The sequence below is a fragment of the Cnephaeus nilssonii genome, assembly GCF_951640355.1.
Source record: "Cnephaeus nilssonii genome assembly, chromosome: 16".
Lineage (NCBI taxonomy): Eukaryota > Metazoa > Chordata > Mammalia > Chiroptera > Vespertilionidae > Cnephaeus > Cnephaeus nilssonii.
The window spans coordinates 45,136,329-45,161,592 of NC_137087.1; the positions used below are offsets into that span (position 1 = coordinate 45,136,329).

Consider the following 25,264-nt stretch of genomic DNA (forward strand, 5'->3'; position numbering starts at 1 on the left):
CACAAATTTGTTTTTCCTGAAGTATACACAGAAATTTTGTGACTACAAATGTCCTATCACTCAACTATAAAATAGATTTGCACACATTAAATAAACCACAGTCTCACTCATTTGTGGAATATAATGAAAAACATAAACTGGTGAACAAAAATAGATCCAGACACATAGAAGCATTGAACAGACCATCAAACCTGAGAGGGAGGGCAGGGGAGTGTGGGAGGGGGGATAAGAGATCAACCAAAGGATGTGTATGCATGCATATAAGCATAACCAATGGACACAGACAGTAGGGGGTGAGGACCTGTTCTGGCGGGCAGCAGTGGGCTGGGAGAGGTCAATGGGGGGAAAAAGGAGACATATATAATACTTTCAACAATAAAGAATTTATTTTTAAAAAAACACAAAACCCATGGTACTTACACATAGAGATCCATGGGAAACTCCTTCATCATGTGTGTTACAATAAACTCTACCATCAGGTCTGAATAGGGAAAGGAGAAAAATTAAATCAATCAGAATTAAATTCATTCCTTGCCTTTGAGTTGGAAAAAAAACATCTGAGTACACCTTGTACTCATGCTGAGTGGCATCCACTAAGCACATCTTTATTCACATGAACTTAAATTTATTTTACATAAGGCACTTTTGCAACACTTTTCACCACCTGCCACTTGTAAAATAACAAGAAAATTAGTTCACTCTCCTACTTCCAGAAGGATGCCTTGACCTGCCAATAAATTCAGATTCAAGGGAGAGTTCGCTATTCAAGTTTTTCATACCATGGAACTAATACAAAAAGCCAGAGAAGAATCATATTCTGAGAACCCAGTGATGAGGTACTAGTAAGCAGAGAGGAAATTATGGATCACATCCATGTAACCAGAGACTCAGCTCTAAAGCAATGTCTATCTCATGTCACTATCATGCTCAGTTTGACAGATATTGACTGAAAAGGTCCATTAGGCTTTGGATCAATAGAAGTTTATTATAGAGTCGTAATCATTGTTTATAAAGTCAAGTAGATTTAGGAACTAGGGCTTAATATTCAAATGAAATGAGATTAAGAGTTCAGATCATTCCCCGAGGAAAATGCAGCATTCTAACAAAATTATCTAAGATATAATTCTGTCAGCCTCATCTCAGTTTAATTTACTCAGAGGAAGTTTTGAAGGCCTTGAACTTCAAGCCTCCTGGCCAGCTGACACATCAATTTGAACCAAGAAAGGGAGGGAAGAATTTGAAATCTTGATCAGGAATAAGATATTTTACAAATGTAAATCATGTCTCAAGCTTAGACTTAGTCATTTATCTCCTTAGAAATATCTTTTCTTTGAACAAGAGCACCCTTTAATTGAGCATTTTACTCATTGGAACTGCTTTACCAAACTCAACAAAAAATATGGTTTCTTAGGCCAGGGAAGAAACATAACTAATAAGAACTTCTCTGAGGAAGAAGTATATCAACCAGGATTTATGGCTCATCTTAATCATAAAAACCTGTCACTGACTCAGAAAATGCCAATTATGATGATACTCACCCAGGACTGCACATACTAAAGGACGGCAGGGAAGGTTCTTGTCCGCTGCCTTCTTCCTATGTCGCATAGGCTTCAAACAAAAAAGAAATGCAATTAATAGGCATCTGAATTGACATCCAATGGCTCATCACCATGGGTTTCATGCCAATAACATCACTACTACAGAGATGCTATCTTTTCTAGTGGTGGGGGTGGGGCGGGGCAGGGAGGACGCAAATGCTACTCAGTTATCAATGCAAGCCTATGGTAAAAACACAATTCACAGCAAAATAACAGCCCCAAAGGGTACTGGAGCATACTACACAATGGGAAAGCTGTTGTTTTTTACTTTGATTTTACAAGCGACATTACTAACAATAAAAAGAGGTATACTAATATTTTTCATTGATAAAATAATAAAGAAAAAAATGGGACAAAGTGACTGTGTAAAGGCAGCAACAAAGGCAGTTACAAAAAACAAAATAGCCCAGCCAGTGTGGCTCAGTGGTTAAGCATCGACCTATGAAACAGGAGTTCATGGTTCGATTCCTGGTCAAAGCACATGCCCAGGTTTCAGGCTAAATGCCCATAGGGGGCATGCAGGAGGCAGCTGATCAGTGATTCTCATCATTGATGTTTCTGTTTCTCTCTTTTCCTTCCTCTCTCTCTGAAACTAATAAAAACATATCTTTTTTAAAAAAGATTTTTTAAAGTAAGTTTCAGATATAAAACTCTATGTAATATTTTTTAATATACCTCCAAGTTTTAGGAAATTTCCTGATCCTTCATATTCTATTTCCCTCACTACTTAGATGAATAAACAAAGCAGCATTTAGTCTTAACTAACCTAAGATCATACTACATTTTGAAAACAAAGGTCTTAGGACCATCTCCTTGTTAAAATCTATGTTACTGATACATTCTAATACTACTACCATGGGTAATAATCCATCCTCTCTTGAGTAAGAAACAGCTCCATGACACACACACAAATCCCGACAACAGGCATGCGTTTGTTGAGTAAGTCAAGCAAGAGCCCTTTAGCACAACATTCCACCCACATTTGTTGTAAGTAGGATCAAGTTCATCCACCCCAATCCTGCCAACACAAAAATAAATTTCCTCTAAAAAAAAACAAGAAGCAAAAAGTCAAACCTACCATTTTATGTAAGTTTACTCGAAAATTCATGTTGTCATCATGCAAAAATGCATTGGCATACTGATCCTAATAAAAATAAAAATACAGAGACAAAGTAAGGAATGCGAGCCATACTTCAGTTTGTAATCTATCACACTTCCTACAAATCCTTGGTCTTTATGAACTACTTTCAAGGACCAATTGGAGAGCTAACAGGATGAACCTAGAGCCTTTATGTCAAACCCTACTTAAGCCATGAGATTTTACTATGGAGTAATTCTCAGTATGTCTCTAACTGGCCCAAAAACTCTAAGCAAATTACACACAATAAAAATTAAGGCAAAGGGACTTGAAGCAAATGCTGAGAGGAATCTGTTTTCCTATTCTCTCTTCCTTCCCATCTGCCCAAGGAGCCTACTCTGTTTGTGACAGCTTGAAGGTCTCCATAGGGGCTGCAGGATGCATGTGCAGGCTCCACGGGAGGATCTACAGTTGAGAAGAAAGGTCTGCAGTCCACTGGGAACGGGTTTGGCATAGCAGAAGAAAACTGCTACACAGGCAGCATGGCAGCAGGCAAGACCCTGTCTATCTCTGGCTTCACCAAAGACTGATGGGAAATCAAAAACATCTCACCATGGATCAGTACTAAACATCTCTTGGCCCTTTCCCAACACCTTAGCTGAAGATCTGACATGCCTATAGACTAATTACTAAGAACAGTTACAATTTGTGAAAAGCAACTCCTTTAAAGATTTTCTTAGAGTCTAGCCAGCGTGGTTCAGTGGTTGAGCATCAACCTATGAACTAGGAGGTCACAGTTTTTTTGTTTGTTTGTGGGGTTTTTTTGTTTTTATATAGCAAAGACGGAGATTTATTGAAGAACAAGTACAGACTCCCACATAGGGAGGGGGAAGAGTCCCCAAGGAGGTCACAGTTTTGTTCCCAATCAGGACACATGATCTTTTGGGCTTGATCCTCCATGGGGATTGTGCAGGAGGCAGCTGATCAATGATTCTCATCATTGATGGTTCTATCTCTCTCTCCCTCTCCCTTCCTCTCTGAAGTCAATAAAAATATTTTAAAAAATATTTTCTTAGAAAGATTTTTGAAAAGCAATTACATCCGGCCCACTGCTAAACAGCCACTCTTCTATAACAAGCTATCCCTAACCTAGTCAAAAGAAGGTCATCTTTTCACAGAGAACATAAAAAGGGAAAGAATGAGAGAGAGATCTCTCTATTCCACATAGACCAACTTTAATGTTTTAATGAAGGGGGAGGTTGAAACTATAAATTTAGCTCTAAAATTGACTCTAGTTCTGCCATACCTGTGTTGCCACCAAGATCCAGGGTGAGTTCAAGACTATTAGTAATTAACCAAGCAAAAGTACCTCCTTACAAAGCAAAAGCATCTCTTCTTTAACTCCTCAGACTTTTGTTCACAAAACTGCATTCAGCCCAACTTCACTCACTTTCCAATTGCCTTCTTTGGCTTTTCTCTCCACCTCGCCCCACACAGAAACCTGAGCTCCTTTTTTCATTTTGTGAAGTGGAAAAGACCCGATCTTAGCAGCTTCAAAGGGGCAGGATTATTTTTTCTAAAGATGGTTAGGTCTCTCAAACTATTAAGAGCTAGAATCTGCCCTGGTCTGTTGCTCAATGGTTAGAGCGTCGGCGCTCAGACTAAAGGATCAAGGGTTCGATTCCTGGTCAAGGGCATGTACTTTGGTTCCAGGTTCAATCCCTGGCCCTGAGTATAGGTCAGGATGCGAGCAGGCGGCAAACAATCGATGTGTCTGTTTCACATTGATGTTTCTCTCTCTCTCTCGTACCCCTTCCACTCACTCTTAAAAAAAAATAGTAATAAGAGCTAGAATCTTCCAGTTCTCAATTACAGCATGTCTTAATTCATTAATTCATGCAGTAAATATTAATTAAGCCTCTACTATGTGCCAGACACTGAGACTAGACTGGTGAGGGAGACATAATACCTGCTATCAGAGCTTACATTCTAGCAGGAGGAGACAGACAATAAAAAAGGGGCATATTTTCTCTCCCAAGCTTTAGGACCCTAAAAGTCAGAAACTGGGTGAGAAAGGCAGAAAAAGATAGCACTCTGTAAGAAATGAGCTAATACCAGAAGATGGATGAAACCTACCTCTGCAATACATGTGAGGATAATCAGGCAGAGTTTGCCACTATGAAGCCGGTGCTCATCTGTAAAATAAAAATAAAACCCTTCTCTCTAAGTCATCCATACCATGTTTCTATTATAAGAGAATAAAAATGTGTATCATCAAAAAGAACATTCATTCTTTCTTTCCCCACAAAAATTCATGAATTTATGAATCAAGGTTCTACTAGAATAATTCTTGCTTTTCTTCTAGGCAAAAGAATTCCCCCAGAAGATTATTTTTCTTAAATATTCTTGGTAGTCTGATGGACAGCTAACTACCTTCTGAGAGCCATCTAATTACTGTAATGGTTCTACTGTCATGGCCCAATTAATGGCCATGTCCTTTGCTTTCATATCAGCCCTTTGCTTCTCAATACAGGTCCATTCCCTTTCCAACACTTCCTCATCCACTAGCCATTAGCAACACCATCTATATCCACCTAACTATTCATAGCAAATTGGCAGTAGAATCAGAAAGAAACTAATTGGAGATCAGGGTCAAGCCCATGCTTCTCCTTGCACTGTGCACATTTTTACAAACAGGAAAGCTGTGAACTGGATCATTTGTCTTCCTGCCAAAGTCATTCACTCTATATACTTACTTAGTACCTACTATACAGCAGGCAGTGCACTGGGCACTGAACAAAACAAAGGACCCCAGTCTCCCAGAACTCACATTCTAGTTATTAAAAAGAGAAGAAAACAACCTTGAGAGTAGGGCTCTAAGCCCACATTCAGGACCAAGAAAGAGCTACTCCATCCCCTCCAATTACCAGAACCATCAAAGCTTATTTACTTTCAAGGATCTTTGTGGGTGAGGGGGTGAAATGAAGGTAAGAAGAGGTGCACACCAAATTATCCAGAATAGACAAATGGCTTATAATGTTTCAGATTAGCTCTGACAGGACACAGATTGAAGTTCATTCTGGAGAGGAGATCTATTAACAGATTACAGTGCTATAGAAAAATGAGCTAACAGTACTTACCCTAACATTAACCTGCTACTTCCTCAAAGATGGAATCTATCAACTAAAACCTGACAATTAAAAAGCATAATGGAGGTTATAGTCCAGAAATACATTTACCTCTCCTCAGAGATAGGCAGTGCAAAGAGTCATGATGACAATCCCCAGCTGACATTCCCCACAGCTTACATCAGAGCCCCCAGGCAGGGAAAGAGAAGTGCCTCTGCCATGCAAATCTAGATTCATGACACTCTTCTACCTCTACCTCTGGCCACTGAGTTTCTCTGGCATTATTCTCCCTTCCCCCAAAATGTGATGAGCAACTCCCATAGGAAAGCCTACAGCTACTTCTCCGCTTTTAAAAATAATGTTTCTGAATGCAAAAATAAGGCATCTTTGAAAACGAACATTTTTTTTAATTCAGAAGAGGACAATAAAAACTAAGCTTAATCATACCACCCAGATGTCATATCTGTTAAGATTTTGGTGAATCAACTTGCAGTCCATGTATAGATAGATATACATGTATTTTAAAATATTTTTGCCTAATGTCTATTTTTAAGATTAAGCAGATTCTCCTTTAAAGTGACAATACTCAAGTCAGAAGAACCTCAGGGGGAAAAAAGACTTTGAAAGCAGAGCCAAATCAAGGGAGAGATAAACACAAAATTCTGGAGAATTGAGAGGAAAGGAATAACTGAGAGGAAAGGAGACACACAGGTAGCTTCAATGTCATTAATAATTGCTTAAGTTGGGTGGTAGGTTCACATATGTTCACTTTATTATTATACATTATAATGTATGCTATTTATTATACTTATTATAAACTTTATAACAATATGCATATATATTAAAAGTATATGTATTTATATCTATAATAATAAAAGCGTAATATGCTAATTAGACCAGATATCCTTCCAGACATCCCTCTGGACGACCTTCCAGATGAAGCCGGGGCTGTGTGGGAAGCCCAGGTCCCGGGTGCCAGAGGGAAGCCAGTGCCAGCAGTCAGGGGAAGGAAGGCCTGCTCTTGCATGAATTTCGTGCATCGGGCCTCTAGTATATATATAAAATGATAGATAATGAAAAAAAAAAAAGAGATAATTCCCACAAAGGGTGGGGGCAGGGGAAGCAGAGCCAAGAATAAATGGCTTCTATGCTCCCCAAAACAATGAGATTTCTTTAGCAAGGGCATACAGGTCAGGAGCTTAAGAGACAGGAAGAAAGCCAGTCCAATGAAGCCACACAGGAGCCGTTTTTGAATTTAATGCTTCATCATACCTAACCTTGCACCTTGCCATATTTAGGCTGCTTGTTGGCAAAGACCTAATCCAGCCTGTGTTTAGAGAAACAGCCTGAGGCAAACCATAGTGCAATTAATCTGCCCTCAATTTTGCCTTCCATTTTATGGATGGCAAAATGACCAGGACAAAGAGGTTTATATAATCATTAAAGCTAAAAATGAGTTCCCAGGGCCTCAATTCACTGTGTTATATCAAGCAAAGCTAAAAGATCATTTTCAGAGTCACATCTATAGTTTCTCTTTGCTGCAATATGTTGAGAGAAAGAAAAAGGTTACCCCTTCCCATAAAGGAGAAGCAATGGCCTCCGGAAACACTGATACACCAGAGTTGTCTTATCCTTGCCTAGCTGATCTCACTTGCCAAGTCCCAAAGGTCACCATCTCTGCAGCTCCCAATGGACTGCCCTATGTTAGGAGTTTGTGATATGGGCTTCTAGCATCTCTCTTGAAAGAGCACACTCACAAGGCATAATAGAAGAAAAAGTCTAAGTTTATAAGGCAGAAATCTCCAAGAGCTAATGCAGTATGTATGAGTGTAACAAGATTTAGATTCTGCCCACCCAGCTTCCTTATAACTCTGGCAATTTATTTCCCTTATTTATCTTTTCTAGTTCTTTCTACCAATGCTTCCTTCTAACTCCAAAAGCCACCATATCCTGGTCTTCCTCTCTTATGCTGCTTTTCGGATCCATTATGGAATTCCTGAAACCTGCCCAGCCCACCTGGCAAATACTTAATGCCTAAGGGAATCTTAAACTACCTCACAAAGCATTAGTCTCTCCTCATGGAGAGTAGAGTGACAAAAGCAATAGTATTTTAGCAATTTTGTTTCTACAATGGAACTGGATTTTTTTGTTATCTGGGAATCTGAAGCTTATCCATAGACCATAATTTAAGAACCCAAAACAAATTTCAACTACTGAGTAGAGAGAACAGTTGGTGTCTAAAATAGGATTTAAAGATTCGTACAAGAAAGGCTAATTTTAAAAAAGAATATAAGGAGTTTAATTCCAAAAGAATTTCACTTTGCTAGTTAACCATTGCTAGAATGTTTTATTTTATTTTTTAATTTTTCTTAATAAATCTTTATTGTTCAGATTATTGCAATTGTTCCGTTTTCCCCCACATAGCTCCCCTCCACCCGGTTCCCACCCCATCCTCTGCCCTTACCCGCCCCCACACACTGTCCTCATTCATAGGTGTAGGATTTTTGTCCAGTCTCTTCCCACACCCCCCACACCCCTTTACCCCCCCAAGAATTGTCAGTCCACTCCTTTTCTATGCCCCTGATTCTATTATATTCACCAGTTTATTCTGTTCCTCAGATTTTTAAATCACTTGATTTTTAGATTCACTTGTTGATAGATATGTATTTGTCCATAATTTTTATCTTTACCTTTTTCTTCTTCTTCCTCTTCTTAAAGAATACCTTTCAGCATTTCATATAATACTGATTTGGTGGTGATGAACTCCTTTAGCTTTTTCTTATCTGTGAAGCTCTTTATCTGACCTTCAATTCTGAATGATAGCTTTGCTGGGTAGAGTAATCTTGGTTGTAGATTCTTGCTATTCATCACTTTGAATATTTCTTGCCACTCCCGTCTGGCCTGCATAGTTTCTGTTGAGAAATCAGCTGACAATCGTATGGGTGCTCCCTTGTAGGTAACTAACTGTTTTTCTCTTTCTGCTTTTAATATTCTTTGTCTTTTGCTCTTGGCATTTTAATTATGATGTGTCTTAGTGTGGTCCTCTTTGGATTCCTTTTGTTTGGGGTTCTCTGCACTTCCTGGACTTGGAAGTCTATTTCTTTCACCAGGTGGGGGAAGTTTTCGGTCATTATTTCTTCAAATAGGTTTTCAGTATCTTGCTCTCTCTCTCTCTCTTCTTCTAGCACCCCCATAATTTGGATGTTGGTACGCTTGAAGTTGTCCCAGAGGCTCCTTATACTACCTTCAAATTTTTGGAGTCTTTTTTCTTTTTGCTTTTCCAGTTGGGTGTTTTTTACTTCTTTGTATTTCAAATCTTTGACTTGATTCTTGCGATCCTCTAGTCTGCTGTTGGATCTCTGTATATTATTTTTTATTTCAGTCAGTGTATGCTTAATTTCTAGTTGGTCCTTTTTCATATCCTCGAGGGTCTCACTAAATTTATCGGCGGTTTCTAGGAAATTCTTTTTTTTTTTTTTAATATATTTTATTGGTTTTTTACAGAGAGGAAGGGAGAAGGATAGAAAGTTAGAAACATCGATGATAGAGAAACATCCATCAGCTGCCTCCTGCACACCCCCTACTGGGGATGTGCCTGCAACCAAGGTACATGCCCTTGACCAGAATCGAACCTGGGACCCTTCAGTCCACAGGCGGACGCTCTATCCACTGAGCCAAACCGGTCAGGGCGGTTTCTAGGAAATTCTTGAAAAATCTTATAACCGTGGTTTTGAACTCTATATCCAGTCTTTTGTTTTCCTCCATTTCTTACATTTGTGACCTGTTTCTTTGTCTCCGCATTTTGGGTGCTTCCCTGTGTTGATAGAGTGGCTTTGTGTGCTAGGTTACCTGAGGTGGACACTCTTGGTGCACCCCTTTGTGGGCTGTGTGCACAGTCTTATTGTAGTTAAGTCTTGATTGTTGTTGGTATCACTGAGAGGAATTGACTTCCAGGCCAATTGGCTGTGAGGATCAGCTGTGTCTATGCTGGGAGAACTTCTGTGCTGGGCACACCCTTATGAGATAAGACTTGCAAAAGCCTCTTTGCTCAGCTTGGATGGGGTGGAGTCTCAGGGCAGAGCAGACAGCAAGGGCTTCCCATCAGCCCTGCCATAAGAGGCCCCTGGGTCTCAGTGTCCCGCGGTAATCGCTGCAAGCACCTCTGAGAGAAAGCCGCCCTCGAGTTTCACCCGCTGCCACAGAGTCCAGTTTCTCCCCAAATGAGTCTGGGGCCCCAGAGTCTCACCCGGAACTGGAGTTCAGAGCCGTCGGGAGCTTTGGTCTCCCTCCTGCAGTTGCCAGCCCTCTCCGCGTGCGCACGCCTCGGTACTCTGCCTTCCACAGTTCCTCTGAGTCTCAGTGTGCTTTTCTCTTTCCTGACAGTCCAGTTTCTCCCCGTATGAGTCTGGGTCCCCAGAGTCTTGCCCGGAACTGGAGTTCAGAGCTGTCAGGAGCTTTTGTCTCCCTCCTGGTTGAGAAAGCCAGCCGTGTACTCAGTTGCCAGCCCTCTCCGCGCACGTGCCTCAGTACCTCTGCCTTCTGCAGCTCCTCTTAGTCTCAGTGTGCTTTTCTCTTCTAGTTGTAGAATTTCCACTCAGCCAGCCTTCCTATGGTTCTGGATGATGTCCATTTTGTCTTTTAGTTGTAGTTTTGAAATTGTTGTGTGAGGCAACAGTTTAGGTGTTTACCTATGCCGCCATCTAGGTTTTCTCCCTAGAATGTTTTATTTTTAACAAATACTATTCAAATTACTTTTGTAATTAGGGAAAAAAATATCTTTGTAAATGGGAGAAGCCCACTGGATCAACCAGTAGGTACTAAATAAAATGCTAGTTAAAATATTCATTAAAATGCTATGTGTGGCCTGGGATGTGTGGCTCAGTGATTGAGCATCAACCTATGTTCCATTACCATTTGGGGCACCATGCTCAAGGTTTTGTTTTGTTTTTTTAATATATTTCTTTATTGATTTCAGAGAAGGGAGAGGGAGAGAGAGATAGAAACATCAATGATGAGAGAGAATCATTGATTGGCTGCCTCCTGCATACCCCCTACTGGGGATCAAGCCCACAACCCAGGCAAGTGCCCTTGGCCGGAATCAAACCTGGGACCCTTCAGTCCGCAGGCTGACGCTCTATCCACTGAGCCAAGCCGGCTAGGGGCCATGCTCAAGGTTTTGGGCTCAATCCCCAGCAGAAGGCGTGCAGGAGGCAGCCAATCATTGACTCTCATCATTGATGTTTCTATCTCTCTATCCCTCTCCCTTCCTCTCTGAAATCAATAAAATAAATTTTTTTTAAATACTATGTGTGGCTAAGAAAGTATCAGTTATGAAAAAAATTTTGGGGACAACTTGGAAAAACTAAAAATCAACTGAATATTACATGATATTAGAGAATTATTGTTGATTTTATTAGCTATAATAATGGATATCTTGGAAAAGTCTTTAATTTTGACATACATGCCAAAGTACTTAAGGTGTGAAGTAGAATGATGTCTACAACTTACCTTAAATGATTCAGCTAAAATAATAACACACAAATAAATTTAGAGACAAACCAAATATGGCAAAATGTTAATGGGTACATGAGTGATCATTGTATGATCCCTTCAACTTCTCTGTTTATTGAAATTTTTTCACTTTAAAAAATTAGAGGAAAAGTACTATCTAAAAGGTTTATTTCCAGAGAATCCCACTTATATAAGGTACCTAAAGTAGTCAATTCATAAAGACAGAAAGTAGAATGGTGGGTGGGGAGGGAGGTGAATGGAGGTGGAAGAGGGCATAGAGGGGATAAATGGTGATGGAAAAATAAAATAAAATAAAATAAAATAAATAAATACATAAACAAACAAACAAACAAACAAACAAACAAAAGATGGGAACTAGTTCCTAATCAGTAAGGCAAAAAAAATAAATAAATAAGAGATTGAAATGGTGGGCTGGAGAAAGGAGAGAATATAGAGAATGCGGAGTTACTGTTTAATAGGTACAGAGTTTCAGTTTTGCAAGATGAAAAGAGTTCAGGAGATGGTGGTGATGGCTGCACAACAATATAAATGTACTTAATGCCACTAAATTGTACAGTTTTGAGTGGTGGGTTTTATGTTATGTATATTTTAGCACACAAAAAAATAATAGAAATAAATAAAAATTGTGAACACAGATATATCTAGTATAAAGAAAAAAAATGAGTTAAAAACACACAAAACTGAGATACATACTGAATGGAATTTGCCAGGTTCCTCCCAATCCTTTTTCACCCCTAGCCCAAAGATTCTACTACCCTACCACCAATTAAAAGATCATACAAAAACCATAAACAGAAAGAACAGGAACCCAAACGGAAACTAAAACTTTCCCATCACCCATTTTTCTCCCAATTTCCACTCTGCATTTCTGGATGGGTACTGACACTTGTATTTTAAGTGTTAAGGAACATAGTCCCTCTGGATCTCACCTCTTCCTACTGTACTCTGTGCAACAGTCCTCTAATTCTCACCACAAGCTGGTGCATTCAATTCTTGTCCTCAAAAGGGAATTCCCTGAAGTATGCTAATCCCCCCACTTCCCACACAAAAGAGTTTGCATCTACTTACCAAAATCTGCTAAGAAGACTTGCTAGTTTTTGTACAGACCTTTTTTTTTTTTTCTGTTCTATTTTGTAGCACTCCCCCTCCAGCTCCAGGTTTTCCTAACACCACCTAACTGCCATCTGGCAGTGAGAAATCACTGTTTTCCAGTAATCAGGACCATCACCCTGTACAGGAGGCCCCAACAGTTCATCTGTGGAAGCTTCAAAATATTAATGCTGCTCCTTGATTCTAGCTAAGAATTCTGCCACACCTCCTGCTTTCTGTGCCCCCAAAGCAGCATGGCTTCCTTACCTTTGGTGTCCTGCATGACAATGGAGCTATATTTTAAGAAGGTTATCAGTAGATTACTGGTCTGTACATCCGCATCCAGTGGGAGTTCCACAGAACTTATAACTGCAATAGAACAATGAAATGCAGTTAGCCTATATTACTTAACACTTCTACCTCCGTAGCTAATTTGCCAGCAGACAAGGAAATCACTAAATAAGCTTTTTTTTTTTTTTTTTTTGCAACAGAGAGACCAAGTGCTTATCATAAAACCTTTATCTTCCTAGGCCCCTGGAGTCCTTCCTACTTCCAAGATTAAACCCAATGCTCTTCTCTCCTATCTAGGAGGGCCAGTCTCTAGGAACAGTGCTTTTATCCCAACATCCTAAGAAGGGTATTTTTTTCAGTTACAGTTTACATTCAATATCATTTTGTATTAATTTCAGGTATACAGCACAGTGTTTAGACGATCACATACTTTTCAAAGTATTTCCCCCAATATTTCCAGTACTAAAAAGGGTATTTTGATTCCACTTCTAACTCCAAATAACCCAAAATGATTCAGGGTCCTTCTTAAAGTCACTTTGATTTGTACCTAAGGGTAAGATCTGTACTGAATATAAATGAGTTTTGCTTTGATGACTCTCCTGCTTAAAATAAATGACAATTCTTTCTTAATAAGGAGAAATCTTGCTCAATTTTGAGAATAAGCCTTTATGCTGGAAATACCAAGATGGAAGGCAGAACTACATTCAAATGATATTCCTTAGTCCCTTACCCCCAGTGAAAGGGAGCCTAAAAGGAAATACCAAAAAACAGGAGGACATTATTATTTGAGACAGCCTGGGAACTGACTTTTATACACCCAGCTGCTTGCTGTTTCCTAAAGAAACTACTCCTCCACATTCTCTAAGCCACAGTCCCAATGACCAGTGAAGGACCAGATCAGGGCTGACCCGCATTGAACAATCTTATGTAAATTCCCCAAGTTTCTAGGACTTTAAATTAGACTTAGACATTCTGTTAAATGCTTTTACACTAAGACATAATACATAAGCAAAAGGAAGCTCATAATGACCCAGACAAGCTAGAGAATCTATAGCTTTCTGCTGTATTTCCATCCATGAAGACTCAACTGAGCTTGGGATATTATTCATAATATGTATTCATACTATAATGGATCCCTCTGGAGTTATTATGATATATGCATAGAATGTTTATTAACAATGGGAAATATTTGCATATTATCAATCCATAATACAGAGCAAGCACAGCAAAAAGCCTCATGAGAAGAAATTAGCACGCCTCACCCATGGCTGTTTTCCCACAGTTCAGCCCCCAAGAACTAATAAAAGACAAATATAGCCCTAGCCAGTTTGACTTAGTGGATAGAGTGTCGGCCTGTGGACTGAAGGGTCCCGGGTTCGATTCCAGTCAAGGGCACATGCTTGGTTATGGGCTCAATCCCCAGGCGGCCAATCAATGATTCTCTCTCATCATTGATGTTTCTATCTCCCTCTCCCTTACTCTCTGAAATCAATAGAAATATATATATATATATTAAAAAGACAAATATATTTTTATGTTGAAACTAGAGGCCAGGTGCACGAAATTCATGCACGGGCACGGGGAGGGGGTGTCCCTCAGCCCAGCCTGCACCCTCTCACAATCTGGGACTGCTGGCTCCTAACGGCTCGCCTGCCTGCCTGATTGCCCCTAACTGCTTCTGCCTGCCAGCCTGATCACCTCCTAACTGTTCCCCTGCTGGCCCAATCGCCCCCAACTGCCCTCCCCCTCTGGCCCAACTGCCCCCAACTGCCCTTCCCTGCTGGCCTGGTCGCCCCCAACTGCCCTCCCCTGACGGCCTGTTCACCCCGGTGGAAGCCGTGCAGAGCAGCAGAGGGGACACCCCCCCCCCCCCAAACGGGGCTGAGGGAACTCCGGGGAAGCCGCACGGAGCAGCAGCTGGGACCCGCCCTCTAGCAGGGCTGAGGGAACCCTGGCGGCAGGTTGCACCGAGTGGCCGCCGGACCTCCCGCCCCCACCACATGGCCACGGGAACTGCGGCAGCAGGCATGTGGAGCAGTCGGCCCCGCCTACTGTGCACGCTACCATCTTGTGACGGTGTTATGGCGTGAGGGTTAATTTGCATATTACCTCTTTATTGTATCGGGTACTAAAAGGTCTTAATTCATGCTACAGGTAAATGACCTGAAACTGTCATTTCAAACTACTGTAGCCTATTTTAAAGCTCAGAGCCCATAATCATTCTTTTGTCCAATACATCTAACTGGTAGGTGGGACTTTTTTCCCCATCCACTCACAGCAATAACTGGAAAACTATCTATATATATATAAAAGCCAAGTGACTGGAATGCCAGAACGACTGGAATGACCGGTTGCTATGACACACCCTGTGGCAGCCAACCAGCCTGATCAGGGCCCCAATCGGCCCATCCCCCGATCAGCCCTCCCTACCCTGATCAGAAGCAGGGATGGCCAGCCAACCTCTCACAGCCCCCACCACCAGCCCCACCCCTAATAAGCCGCTCCATCGGGACAGAGCCGGCCGATCTCCCGCAGCCCCTCCCCCCCGCCGGCCTGGCCCTGATCAGCCCCCATCGGCATGGACCGGCCGGACCCCACCCGTGCACAAATTCATGCACCAGGCCTCTAGTCTTATATAATATGTAGAAATATAAAAGTATATGTTAAAAAAAAAATATATATATATATATATATATGTATTTTTACTTTATCAGACAGTCCTCTTATGCCAAGGCTGAGTTGTCAAATGTCAAGTCTGAGCTGAGAACAAATGTTACAGCTAAACTGTTGACTTTGAGTGATATACCTTTAACTATAACTGGGTTACTGAACACCATTATAATTAAAAACCAAAACCTAAAAACAAGTTTATAATATTTAGGACCCCTACAGAAAAGAAATGAATTAGGAGGAAAAAAGAATAAAAATAGCCCTAGCCAGTTTGACTCAATGAATAGAGCATCAGCCCGAAGTTTGAAGAGTCCCAGGTACGATTCCAGTCAAGGGCACATACCAGTTGCAGCTTGATCCCCAGCCCTGATCCTGGTGAGGGCGCATGGGGGAGGCAACCAATCGATGTGTCTCTCTCACATCGATATTTCTGTCTCTCCCCCTCCTTTTCACTCTCTCTAAAAATCAATAGAAAAATATCCCCAGGTGAGGATTAACAACAACAAAAAGAACAAAATAGAAGAGAGAGAATAAAATCCCTCACAAATTAAAATCTCCTTCCTAAGGAAATTATTCCTTGATCTCTGTCTTCATAATTCTTTCTAGCAGCCTTTGTCAAGGGAGACAGTCATTTGAAAGTGGGCTGACTCCATCTTCCCACTAGAAAAAATAAAAAGCTCACTAGTTGTAGGTAAGTAAGCACAAATCCTGCCATTGCATAATCAAGTGTGTGGGTGGAAGTGCTCACAATGAACAGTTTGAAAGGCAGTTCTCTGAAGCATCCAAAGCCCAACATCACATGGAACTCAGATATGTGTGTGTGTGTGTGTGTGTGTGTGTGTGTGTGTGTGTCCATGGTAACCAGGCAGGCTTTATCCTTAAAGAGAAAGAACAGTATTTCCATTGGATTATTCAGTGACCTGAATAAGCAGAGACAATTAGGCAATCCTCACTACTTATTCCTTCTCATTAAAATATTTTGGAATTTGTCTTTCAATTTTAAACAGATCCAATTTGCTACCATAGACCTGAATATCAACAGCACCTCCTTGTCATGCTTCTGCATGAATACTGCTTTATTACCTTGAAATGCTACTGCTACAAGTCCAATATGAAAATTTAAACGTGAGAAAGCAGATCAAAGGAGGTCTTCCACATAGAGACAATAGGGAGGCACAAAAAAAGGATCAAAGTTAGATTTCCTGTATTTCATTTTTTTTTTAATATATTTTTTATTTTAGAGAGAAAGGAAGGGAGAAGGAGAGAGAGATAGAAACATCAATGTTGAGAGGGAATCATCAATAGGCTGTCTCCTGCATGTCCTACACTGGGGATCGAGCCCAAACCCTGGGCATGTGCCCTGACAGGAAATCAAATCGTGACCTCCTGGTTCATGGGTTGATGCTCAACCACTGAGCCACACCTGTCAGGCTGATTTCCTGTATTTCTTTATCCAAAATGAGGTCAACATTTGAGGCAAATATCAAGTATTAACAAAGATTATTTTTTGGTTAAGGTAGTCCATCAAACACACTCAGCTTACAGTAAAACTAACTCAGGTGATACACAGTTTATTGTACAAAATTCATAATTTCTTTTCTGTTACCTTTTTCTTAAGTTATAACCATAAGATTTATACAGTGGAAGGTGTTTTTATTTTTTTTATTTTTTAGGGGGAGAAGTCTTAAATACCCACCAAACTCCCATCAAATCTAATAATTTTCTAAGGGGGAGTGGCAAACAAACACATAACAGTGAGTAAATCCCAGGTTCACTCTCTCATTCATTTATTCAACAAATATTTACTAAGTAATAACCATGCCAGGCACTATGCTGAGCAGAAAGTAGTGATAAAAATATACATGGTTCCCTGCCCTGATTCATGTCTTGGTTCTTAATGGCAACTCTCACTAACCTTAGGCAAATCATTTATTTCTCTGGCCTCAATTCCATCATTTGTCAAATAGTAACATAAGATAACATTACTATTTTACATTTATGTCAGTGAGATATTCATAACATATCTCATCTGAGTCTCACAAGTACCCTGAGAGTTTGTCAAGGCAGGCATCACTGACCTCTGAGGTCCTTTCATGACTCAATGATTCCCTGAGGAGGACATGCTGGAATTATGTAGCTTCTTACACAGAGAAAAGTACTTAACTATCTTTCCCAAAGTTTTCTTTGGAGCTTAAGGAGTCCTTCTGAAGGGCAGTATTTTTCAGACAATTTCTTAAATGAAACAATAGACAACTGTGTTATTTGTTCAACACAACTATGCTCACCTTGAAAGATTCAAAACTATATTAATCAAGAAAACAAAAGAGTCTGTGGGCTTACCATCAGAGGAGGGCGGGGTGGTACCAAGTGGTGTGGCTGGGGTTGTTGGAGCGGGACTGACAGGGGTTGTCACCAAGCCTATCTCTGGATGATTCTGAAAAAGAACACTGATGGGTAAGGAAAGAAAAAAATCCAGTTCCGAGTATCCTCTGATTAATATCCTTTCTGGTATCCCTGGTCTCAGAGAGACAGCTCACTAAGGGGGAACTGCTTCAACATTTAGTTCCCATGACTACCTGATTACTGTTGATGCTTGCTAAACACTAACAAGAAGCTCTGTGGGCTAGTTCTTTCTAAGCAACCAAGATCTCATTATATAAGCTTTTCTGTAGAATCATACAAATAAAAAACTGGACTAAACAAATACACAGGATTATTCTACAAAAAAACAGGGGAGGCATTTGCAGTCCTATTTGAACCTGAAAAAGACTACTCTCATCAGATCAACCTCATTTACAGATTATTCTGATGACCACATAGTTGATAATAAATGCAGGTAAGCCAAGAGGATAACAGGTACTATAAAAAGAGCTATGCAGATGATATTCTTCCTGTTCCACAACAAATTAAGAGTGTGTGGGATGGGGAGGTAAAGACACAGGGTACACATACAATGGGGACCAAAACAGATGGCTCCTCTGTCCCTGACCTTCTTAGCCACCCCTGCCACATCAGCTCTTCAGAATTAAACTGAGTGGAAGCCATTCACTCCTCCTCCCCAACAGCTTTACCAACCCTTTACTTCCTTTAAAATCAGTTAGTTACAGAATTCAGAAAGCAAAGGAACAGAGTAAGAATAGTAAGAAAAGTAAATAAAGTCTCATGTTATCAGTTGTGAAAAATTATGTGTCCTACTAAGCAGACGCCAAACCAGCACACTGCTTTTTAAGCATGGCTTATTTTTGTTAAACTCAATCAGGGGATCCCATACACATCTGCCCTTTGAGAAAAAAATATAAGCAAATCTTCCTTTAAAAGAAACCTAAGCCTGGCCAGTGTTGCTCAGTGGTTGAGCATTGACCTATGAACCAGGAGGACATAGTTCATGCTGATTCAATCCCCAGTATGGTGCATGTGGGAGGTGGCCTATTGATGACTCTCATCAGTGTTGTTTCTGTCTCTCTCTCTCCCTCTCCCTTCCTTTCTGAAATCAATAAAAATATATTTTAAAATATGTATTAGGTTTCTTTTATTTTTACATATATATGTATGTATGTATATATATACATATATATATTTAATTTTTTTAAATATATTTTATTGATTTTTTACAGAGAAGAAGGGAGAGGGTAGAAAGCTAGAAACATCGAGGAGAGAGAAACATCGATCGGCTGCCTCCTGCACACGCCCCACTGGGGATGTGCCCGCAACCAAGGCACATGCCCCTGACCGGAATCGAACCTGGGACCCCTCAGTCCACAGTCCGATGCTCTATCCACTGAGCCAAACCAGTCAGGGCTATATATTTAATTTTACAGCTAAACCAGGTTGCAGGCTCGATCCCCAGTAGGGGGTTATAGGAGGCAGCCAATCAATGTTATGCTCTCACATCAGTGTTTCTCTCTCTTTCCTTCTCCCTTCCTCTCTCTCTAAAAACCAATAAACTGGGAGTGGGTGGGAAGAGATTAACCAATGAACTTATATGCATATATACATAACCCATGTACACAGACAATAGTGGGATAAAGGACTGGGGGGAACGGGGGCAGGCTAGAAGGGGTCAATGGGGAAAAAGGGGACGTGTAATATTTTCAACAATAAAGTGGGGTTTTTAATCAATAAACTATTCCTTAAAAAAGAAAAAATCCATATGGGTTGATAATACCAAGGGATTTTCAGTGAGCCAAATGAAGTAATCTCAACTCATCTGGGTTAACAGAATCAGTAAAAACTTTACATGTTACCCGACCCACTTTGCACCAGATGGAAACATACATATCTGAGGATAGCACAAAGCAAAGGCAACTGATGCAACTCTGTGTTACCACCACTTACCAATGCAAAGCAGGGCTTAAACAGACAAAGCCAGAAGGCTTGTCAAGGGAGTGAATCTGTAGGAAATTCAGGAAGAAAAAGGATTGGAGTTTTCAATATAACCAACCTGAGCTAACACTGTGATGAAGTTGCGATTTAAATGAACAGCTTCATAAAGTGCCAGGAGGATGGCCTCATTGGTTCTAAAGAAAAAGATAACAAATTCTCTTATAATGGAGAAGTTAGAACAATATAACCATCAAGATAAGATTTCACCCCAGCTCCTCATTATCAATCCTTTGGAATTTCTGATGCTTCTTTTATTTCCTCCCCACCCCAATATGTAAAGTGTATATAGGCAAAGAGAAAAAAGTAAAAAGCTTTAACTTTAATTCCTTAGTTCTTATCTACTTCACTCACTATTTTCACTCTCACTGCTTCACCCCAATCCAGTCAAGTCCTTAACTGGCTCAAATACCCAGCCCTCTTGCATTCCACTTCAAAGATAGCTGGAAATAGTTTCTCAGCCTCCTGGGGCTCAATACACAGGAACCAAAGTAGAGATTTCTAAGAGTTCATTCTCAAGAAACACTTGATACATCACCACGAAAGTTTGAATCTATAAAAGATTAACAAGAGGTACCGTCTCACTCTCACATACAGTTGGTGAGCCCACATGAAGTTCAAGTTACTGAACAAGAATGTTAGGCACTTACTGTACTGAGATTTTCTCATGGGCATCTGCTATGAACATGTTGCCCACCTGTGGAAGAAAAGGGGAATTGCACACTTACAGCAGGAAAATTTAAGAGGAGCTCTGCCTAAGAAGCCATTAATCAGTGAAAAAACAAGCTACTTGCTGCCCAAGGGAATTTGGAGCTCTGGCCCACCAGTCATACATACACACCAAAATCAGGCCACTTTGAAGACCTTAAAACAGGGGTCCTCAAACTTTTTAAACAGGGGGCCAGTTCACTGTCCCTCAGACCGTTGGAGGGCCGGACTATAGTTTAAAAAAAACTATGAACAAATTCCTATGCACACTGCACATATCTTATTTTGAAGTAAAAAAACAAAACGGCAAAAACACCCGCATGTGGCCCGCGGGCCGTAGTTAGAGGACGCCTGCCTTAAAAGAATCATAAGTAATAAAAGAAATAATGAGAACTCCAAATCATCTTTCTTAAAGGGACTTAAAACAATCCTAGTACTTTTTTCCAGCTCTCCTTTTCAATTTAAATTTAGTAACCACTGACAGGAAGTAAATGTTAACTTAGACCCGTGGTCGGCAAACTGCGGCTCTCGAGCCACATGCAGATCTTTGGCCCCTTGAGTGTGGCTCTTCCACAAAATACCACGGCCTGGGTGAGTCTATTTTGAAGAAGTGGTGTTAGAAGAAGTTTAAGTTTAAAAAATTTGGCTCTCAAAAGAAATTTCAATCGTTGTACTGTTGATATTTGGCCCCGTTGACTAATGAGTTTGCCGACCGCTGACCTAGACCATAATTCTGCATCTTTCCTGGAAGTTGTTTTGTTAAAGTCAAAAACTAATTCCTGCCCAGCCAGAGTGTCTCAGTGGTTGAGCATCGTCAACTCATGAACCAGGTCACGGTTTGATTCCCAGTCAGGGCACATGCCCAGGTTGCAGGCTCAATCCCCATTGGGGGGCATGCAGGAGGTAGCCAATCAATGATTCTCTCTCATCATGGATGTTTCTATCCCTCTCTCCTTCTCCCTTCCTCTTTGAAATCAATAAAAATATATTTTTTAAAAACTAATTCATAAAGAACATCAGAGAAAGTAGGCTAATTTCATCCAACATAGAGCCATCTTCGGGGGAATACTTGAGTTTCAGACCAGAACTGTCTATGTGAAATCCATTGTCCATTTATCCGATCACAAAATTTTTAATTTGTGTTCTAGGCAGGGAAGCCGAATAAGTAAACGTTGCCTCCAATATGTGTGATTATCAGAAGCAACGAGAAAAATGCCCATCCCTCTAAAAATACCGTTCCACCTGTTTACTGATGTACAATACAAAACTATGCAGCTGGAGCTTCATTTGTTTGTTACAAAACTTTTTCTTCTTGACTAAATGGCAAATATCCTTGAGAACAATATAATTATATCTAAGTCATTTAACCAAACACCAATACAGCCCCCATAGTGCTCTGACCTCTGAGAGACTTTAACTATCGATGTTTCAGAGTTAAAGAGCTTATCAAGTCCTCCCTGAGAGTAGACTCTAAGAAAGAAGAAGAGCATAGGCATTTGGGGTGGGGAGGATTGACTTTTGGGGGGTAGGGATGACTGTTTCTTGCAATGAACTCAAAACTGTCTTGCTCTAGGCCTTGACCAGCTAACTCAGTTGGTTAGAGCATCATCCTGATATGCCAAGGTTGTGGGTTTGACCCACAGTCAAGGCACATTATAAGAAACAACCAGACTTCCTGGCGGAGCCATGGCTGCGCACCAGGCCGGCCCCGGGGCTGCGGAGCCAGCGCTTCGCCGCCAGGCACCCCGGCTAGGAGCCCCTGCGCCCCGCGCCCCGCCCCGTAGCGCCTCCAGGTGGCCTCCGGCCCCGGCCCGGACCGTCGCGCACCGCTGTCGGGGGCGGGGGCGGGCCTGCCTGGGAGGACCTCGCCCCAGCAAGCGCCTCCCCGCCCGGCCCCCCGCGGCGCCCCTTTGTGCCGGGGCAGGTGTGCCGCTGAGCGGGGAGGGGCGCCGCCCCCAAAGGTGGGACTGGTGCAGCCTGGGCAGCCGGCCAGATGAGTGTCCCCGCGTCGCGTCCCGGCCCCGCCTCCTCGCAGCCAGCTCGAGCCTGCGGGGCGGCCGTTGTGCCGGCAGTTACGCGGGGGGCGGGGAGGGGGGGTGCCAAGTCCGAGCAAGCTACAGCAGCGTCCCCGGAGACCCGGCAACGGACTGTGACCGCTCTTACGATGGAGGGAAGTCGGCTGACAAGAGTGTCTCGACCCTACAAGATCAGCGAATCTTCAAAGGTGTACCGCTGGTCTGAGCACTCGACCACAGTGCTACAGCGGCTGAATGAGCAGCGCCTGCGTGGCCTCTTCTGTGATATCGTCCTGGTGGCCGAGGAGCACCGCGTGCCAGCCCACCGCAACCTGCTGGCCGTGTGCAGCGACTACTTCAACTCCATGTTCACCTTGGGCATGCGTGAGGCCTTCCAGAAGGAGGTGGAGCTGATTGGTGCCTCCTACATTGGCCTCAAGGCCGTGGTGGACTTCTTATATGGCGGGGAGCTGGCCCTGGATAGTGGCAACATCGACTACATCCTGGAGACAGCCCACCTGCTGCAGATCTGGACTGTGGTGGATTTCTGCTGCGAGTACCTGGAGCAGGAGGTGAGCGAGGACAACTACCTGTACCTTCAGGAGCTGGCCTCCATCTACAGCCTCAAGCGGCTGGATGCCTTCATCGACGGCTTCATCCTGAGCCACTTCGGCACACTGTCCTTCACCACTGACTTCCTGCAGAACATCTCCATGAAGAAACTCTGCGTGTACCTGAGCAGCAGCGAGGTGCAGCGGGAATGCGAGAACGACCTGCTGCAGGCCGCCCTGCAGTGGCTGACGCAGCAGCGGGAGCGCGAGGCCCACGCCTACCAGGTGCTGGAGCACATCCACTTCCCGCTCATCCCCAAGAACGACCTGCTGCACTGCGTCAAGCCGGCCATGTGCTCGGTGCTGCCCAGGGAGGCCAACTGCGAGGACTTCATCGAGGAGGCTGTGCGCTACCACAACAGCCTGGCGGCCCAGCCGGTCATGCAGACCAAGCGCACGGCGCTCCGCACCAAGGAGGAGCGCCTGCTGTTCGTGGGTGGCGAGGTCTCCAAGCGGTGTCTGGAGCTCAGTGATGACACCTGCTACCTGGACGCCAAGAGCGAGCAGTGGGTCAAGGAGACACCCCTGCCGGCCCGACGGAGCCATCACTGTGTTGCTGTGCTGGGGGGGTTCATCTTCATGGCTGGCGGCAACTTCTCAAGGGACAATGGAGGGGACTCAGCGTCCAATCTTCTTTATAGGTATGACCCCCGCTGTAAACAGTGGATCAAGGTGGCCTCCATGAACCAACGCCGCGTGGACTTCTACCTTGCCTCCATTGAAGACATGCTGGTGGCCGTCGGTGGCCAGAATGAGAATGGAGCTCTCTCTTCAGTAGAGACTTACAGTCCCAAGACCGACTCCTGGTCCTATGTGGCCAGCTTGCCAAGGTTCACATGTGGCCACGCAGGCACCATCTACAAAGACTTCGTGTACATCTCAGGGGGCCTTGGCTACCAGATCGGCTTCTACCGCAAGAACCTGCTGTGCTACGACCACCGGACGGACGTGTGGAAGGAGCGCCGGCCCATGACCACCGCGCGGGGCTGGCACAGCATGTGCAGCCTGGAGGACCGCATCTACTCCATCGGGGGCAGTAATGACAGCGTGGACTCCATGGAGCGCTTCGATGTGCTGGGCGTGGAGGCCTACAGCCCGCAGTGCAACCAGTGGACCCGCGTGGCCCCGCTGCTGCACGCCAACAGCGAGTCCGGCGTGGCTGTGTGGGAGGGCCGCATATACATCCTGGGCGGCTACAGCTGGGAGAACAAGGCCTTCTCCAAGACGGTCCAGGTGTATGACCGTGAGAAGGACAAGTGGAGCAAAGGCACCGACCTGCCTAAGGCCATCGCCAGCACGTCCACCTGCGTCTGCGCCCTGAAGCCACGACTGGAGGACAAGAAGGAGGACAAGGCCAGGAGGCACCAGGACCCAGGCCAGTGACCCCGCCGTGCCTGCTGGGACCTGGTCCCCACCACCACCTCCCAGAATGTCTGTAGACCAGCAGCGACTTCATAGAACCCTGGAACCATTATGTATCCCTTAGCAGCTTTTTTTACTTTTATGATTCTTAGTATTTCTATAATATCACCATAATCGATTAAATATTCTACGTAACTTTAAAAAAAAGAAAAAAGAAACAACCAATGGGGGGGGGCAGGGAGGTAGAAGGAGGATCTATGTAATACTTTCAACAATAAAAAATTGTAAAAAAAAAGAATCAATAAATGCATAAATAATGGAACCACAAAACTGTTTCCTTCTCTCTCTAAAATCAATCAATTAAAAAAAATTTTAGATTGTCTTGCCCTAGGGCTGATTATTTGACTACTAATGCCCAAGAAGACTTTCTGAATCTGCCTAGAGTCTAAGACCTGCTAGTTTATTTCTTAAAAATTAGTCACAGATTATCTGGCCCAAAATGCCTATGATGCCAAAATTGAGAAACCTTGCTCAGCAGTCTTGTAAAGTAGACCAATAACTTTCTTAGACCATGAACCTCACAGCCCATTAAGCCTTTAGACGGGTGGCTCAGATCCACTGCACCAATCTCTCGATTCCAGGAACAGCTATGAGGAAACAAGTAGCCACAGCAGACAGCCAAGGAGCACTCAGGTTTATATTCAGATCTAAACCCTCCTATTCTATGTTCCATAGGGTTGGTCCTCAAACAAAGCCAACTTTTTAGAAAGCAGAAGTCTGGCTTAATATGTACCTTTATTGT

General features: G+C 42.7%; 2 protein-coding genes across 3 annotated transcripts in view; one reads left to right on the plus strand and one right to left on the minus strand.

Moving 5' to 3' along the window:
- Window positions 1–25,264, minus strand: part of ARMH3 (armadillo like helical domain containing 3) — a 158,899-nt gene that overhangs the window by 100,761 nt on the left and 32,874 nt on the right. For both annotated transcript variants that reach the window (XM_079793678.1, XM_079793677.1), the window contains 8 exons: window positions 20,417–20,463; window positions 19,828–19,903; window positions 17,727–17,820; window positions 12,693–12,794; window positions 4,813–4,871; window positions 2,677–2,742; window positions 1,539–1,608; window positions 421–481 (listed from right to left, as the gene is read on the minus strand). In XM_079793678.1, coding sequence (XP_079649804.1) covers window positions 421–481; window positions 1,539–1,608; window positions 2,677–2,742; window positions 4,813–4,871; window positions 12,693–12,794; window positions 17,727–17,820; window positions 19,828–19,903; window positions 20,417–20,463 — 575 coding nt within the window. The remainder of the gene's footprint in view (window positions 1–420; window positions 482–1,538; window positions 1,609–2,676; window positions 2,743–4,812; window positions 4,872–12,692; window positions 12,795–17,726; window positions 17,821–19,827; window positions 19,904–20,416; window positions 20,464–25,264) is intronic.
- LOC307112761 (kelch-like protein 36) lies at window positions 22,545–25,208 on the plus strand. Its single transcript, XM_079793708.1, has one exon. It carries the CDS (start codon window positions 22,639–22,641, stop codon window positions 24,481–24,483), a length of 1,845 nt encoding a protein of 614 aa, XP_079649834.1. The 5' UTR covers window positions 22,545–22,638; the 3' UTR covers window positions 24,484–25,208.

Coding starts and splice junctions, on each gene's coding strand:
- LOC307112761 (XM_079793708.1), top strand. CDS start 22,639: ATGGAGGGAAGTCGGCTGACAAGAGTGTCTCGACCCTACAAGATCAGC.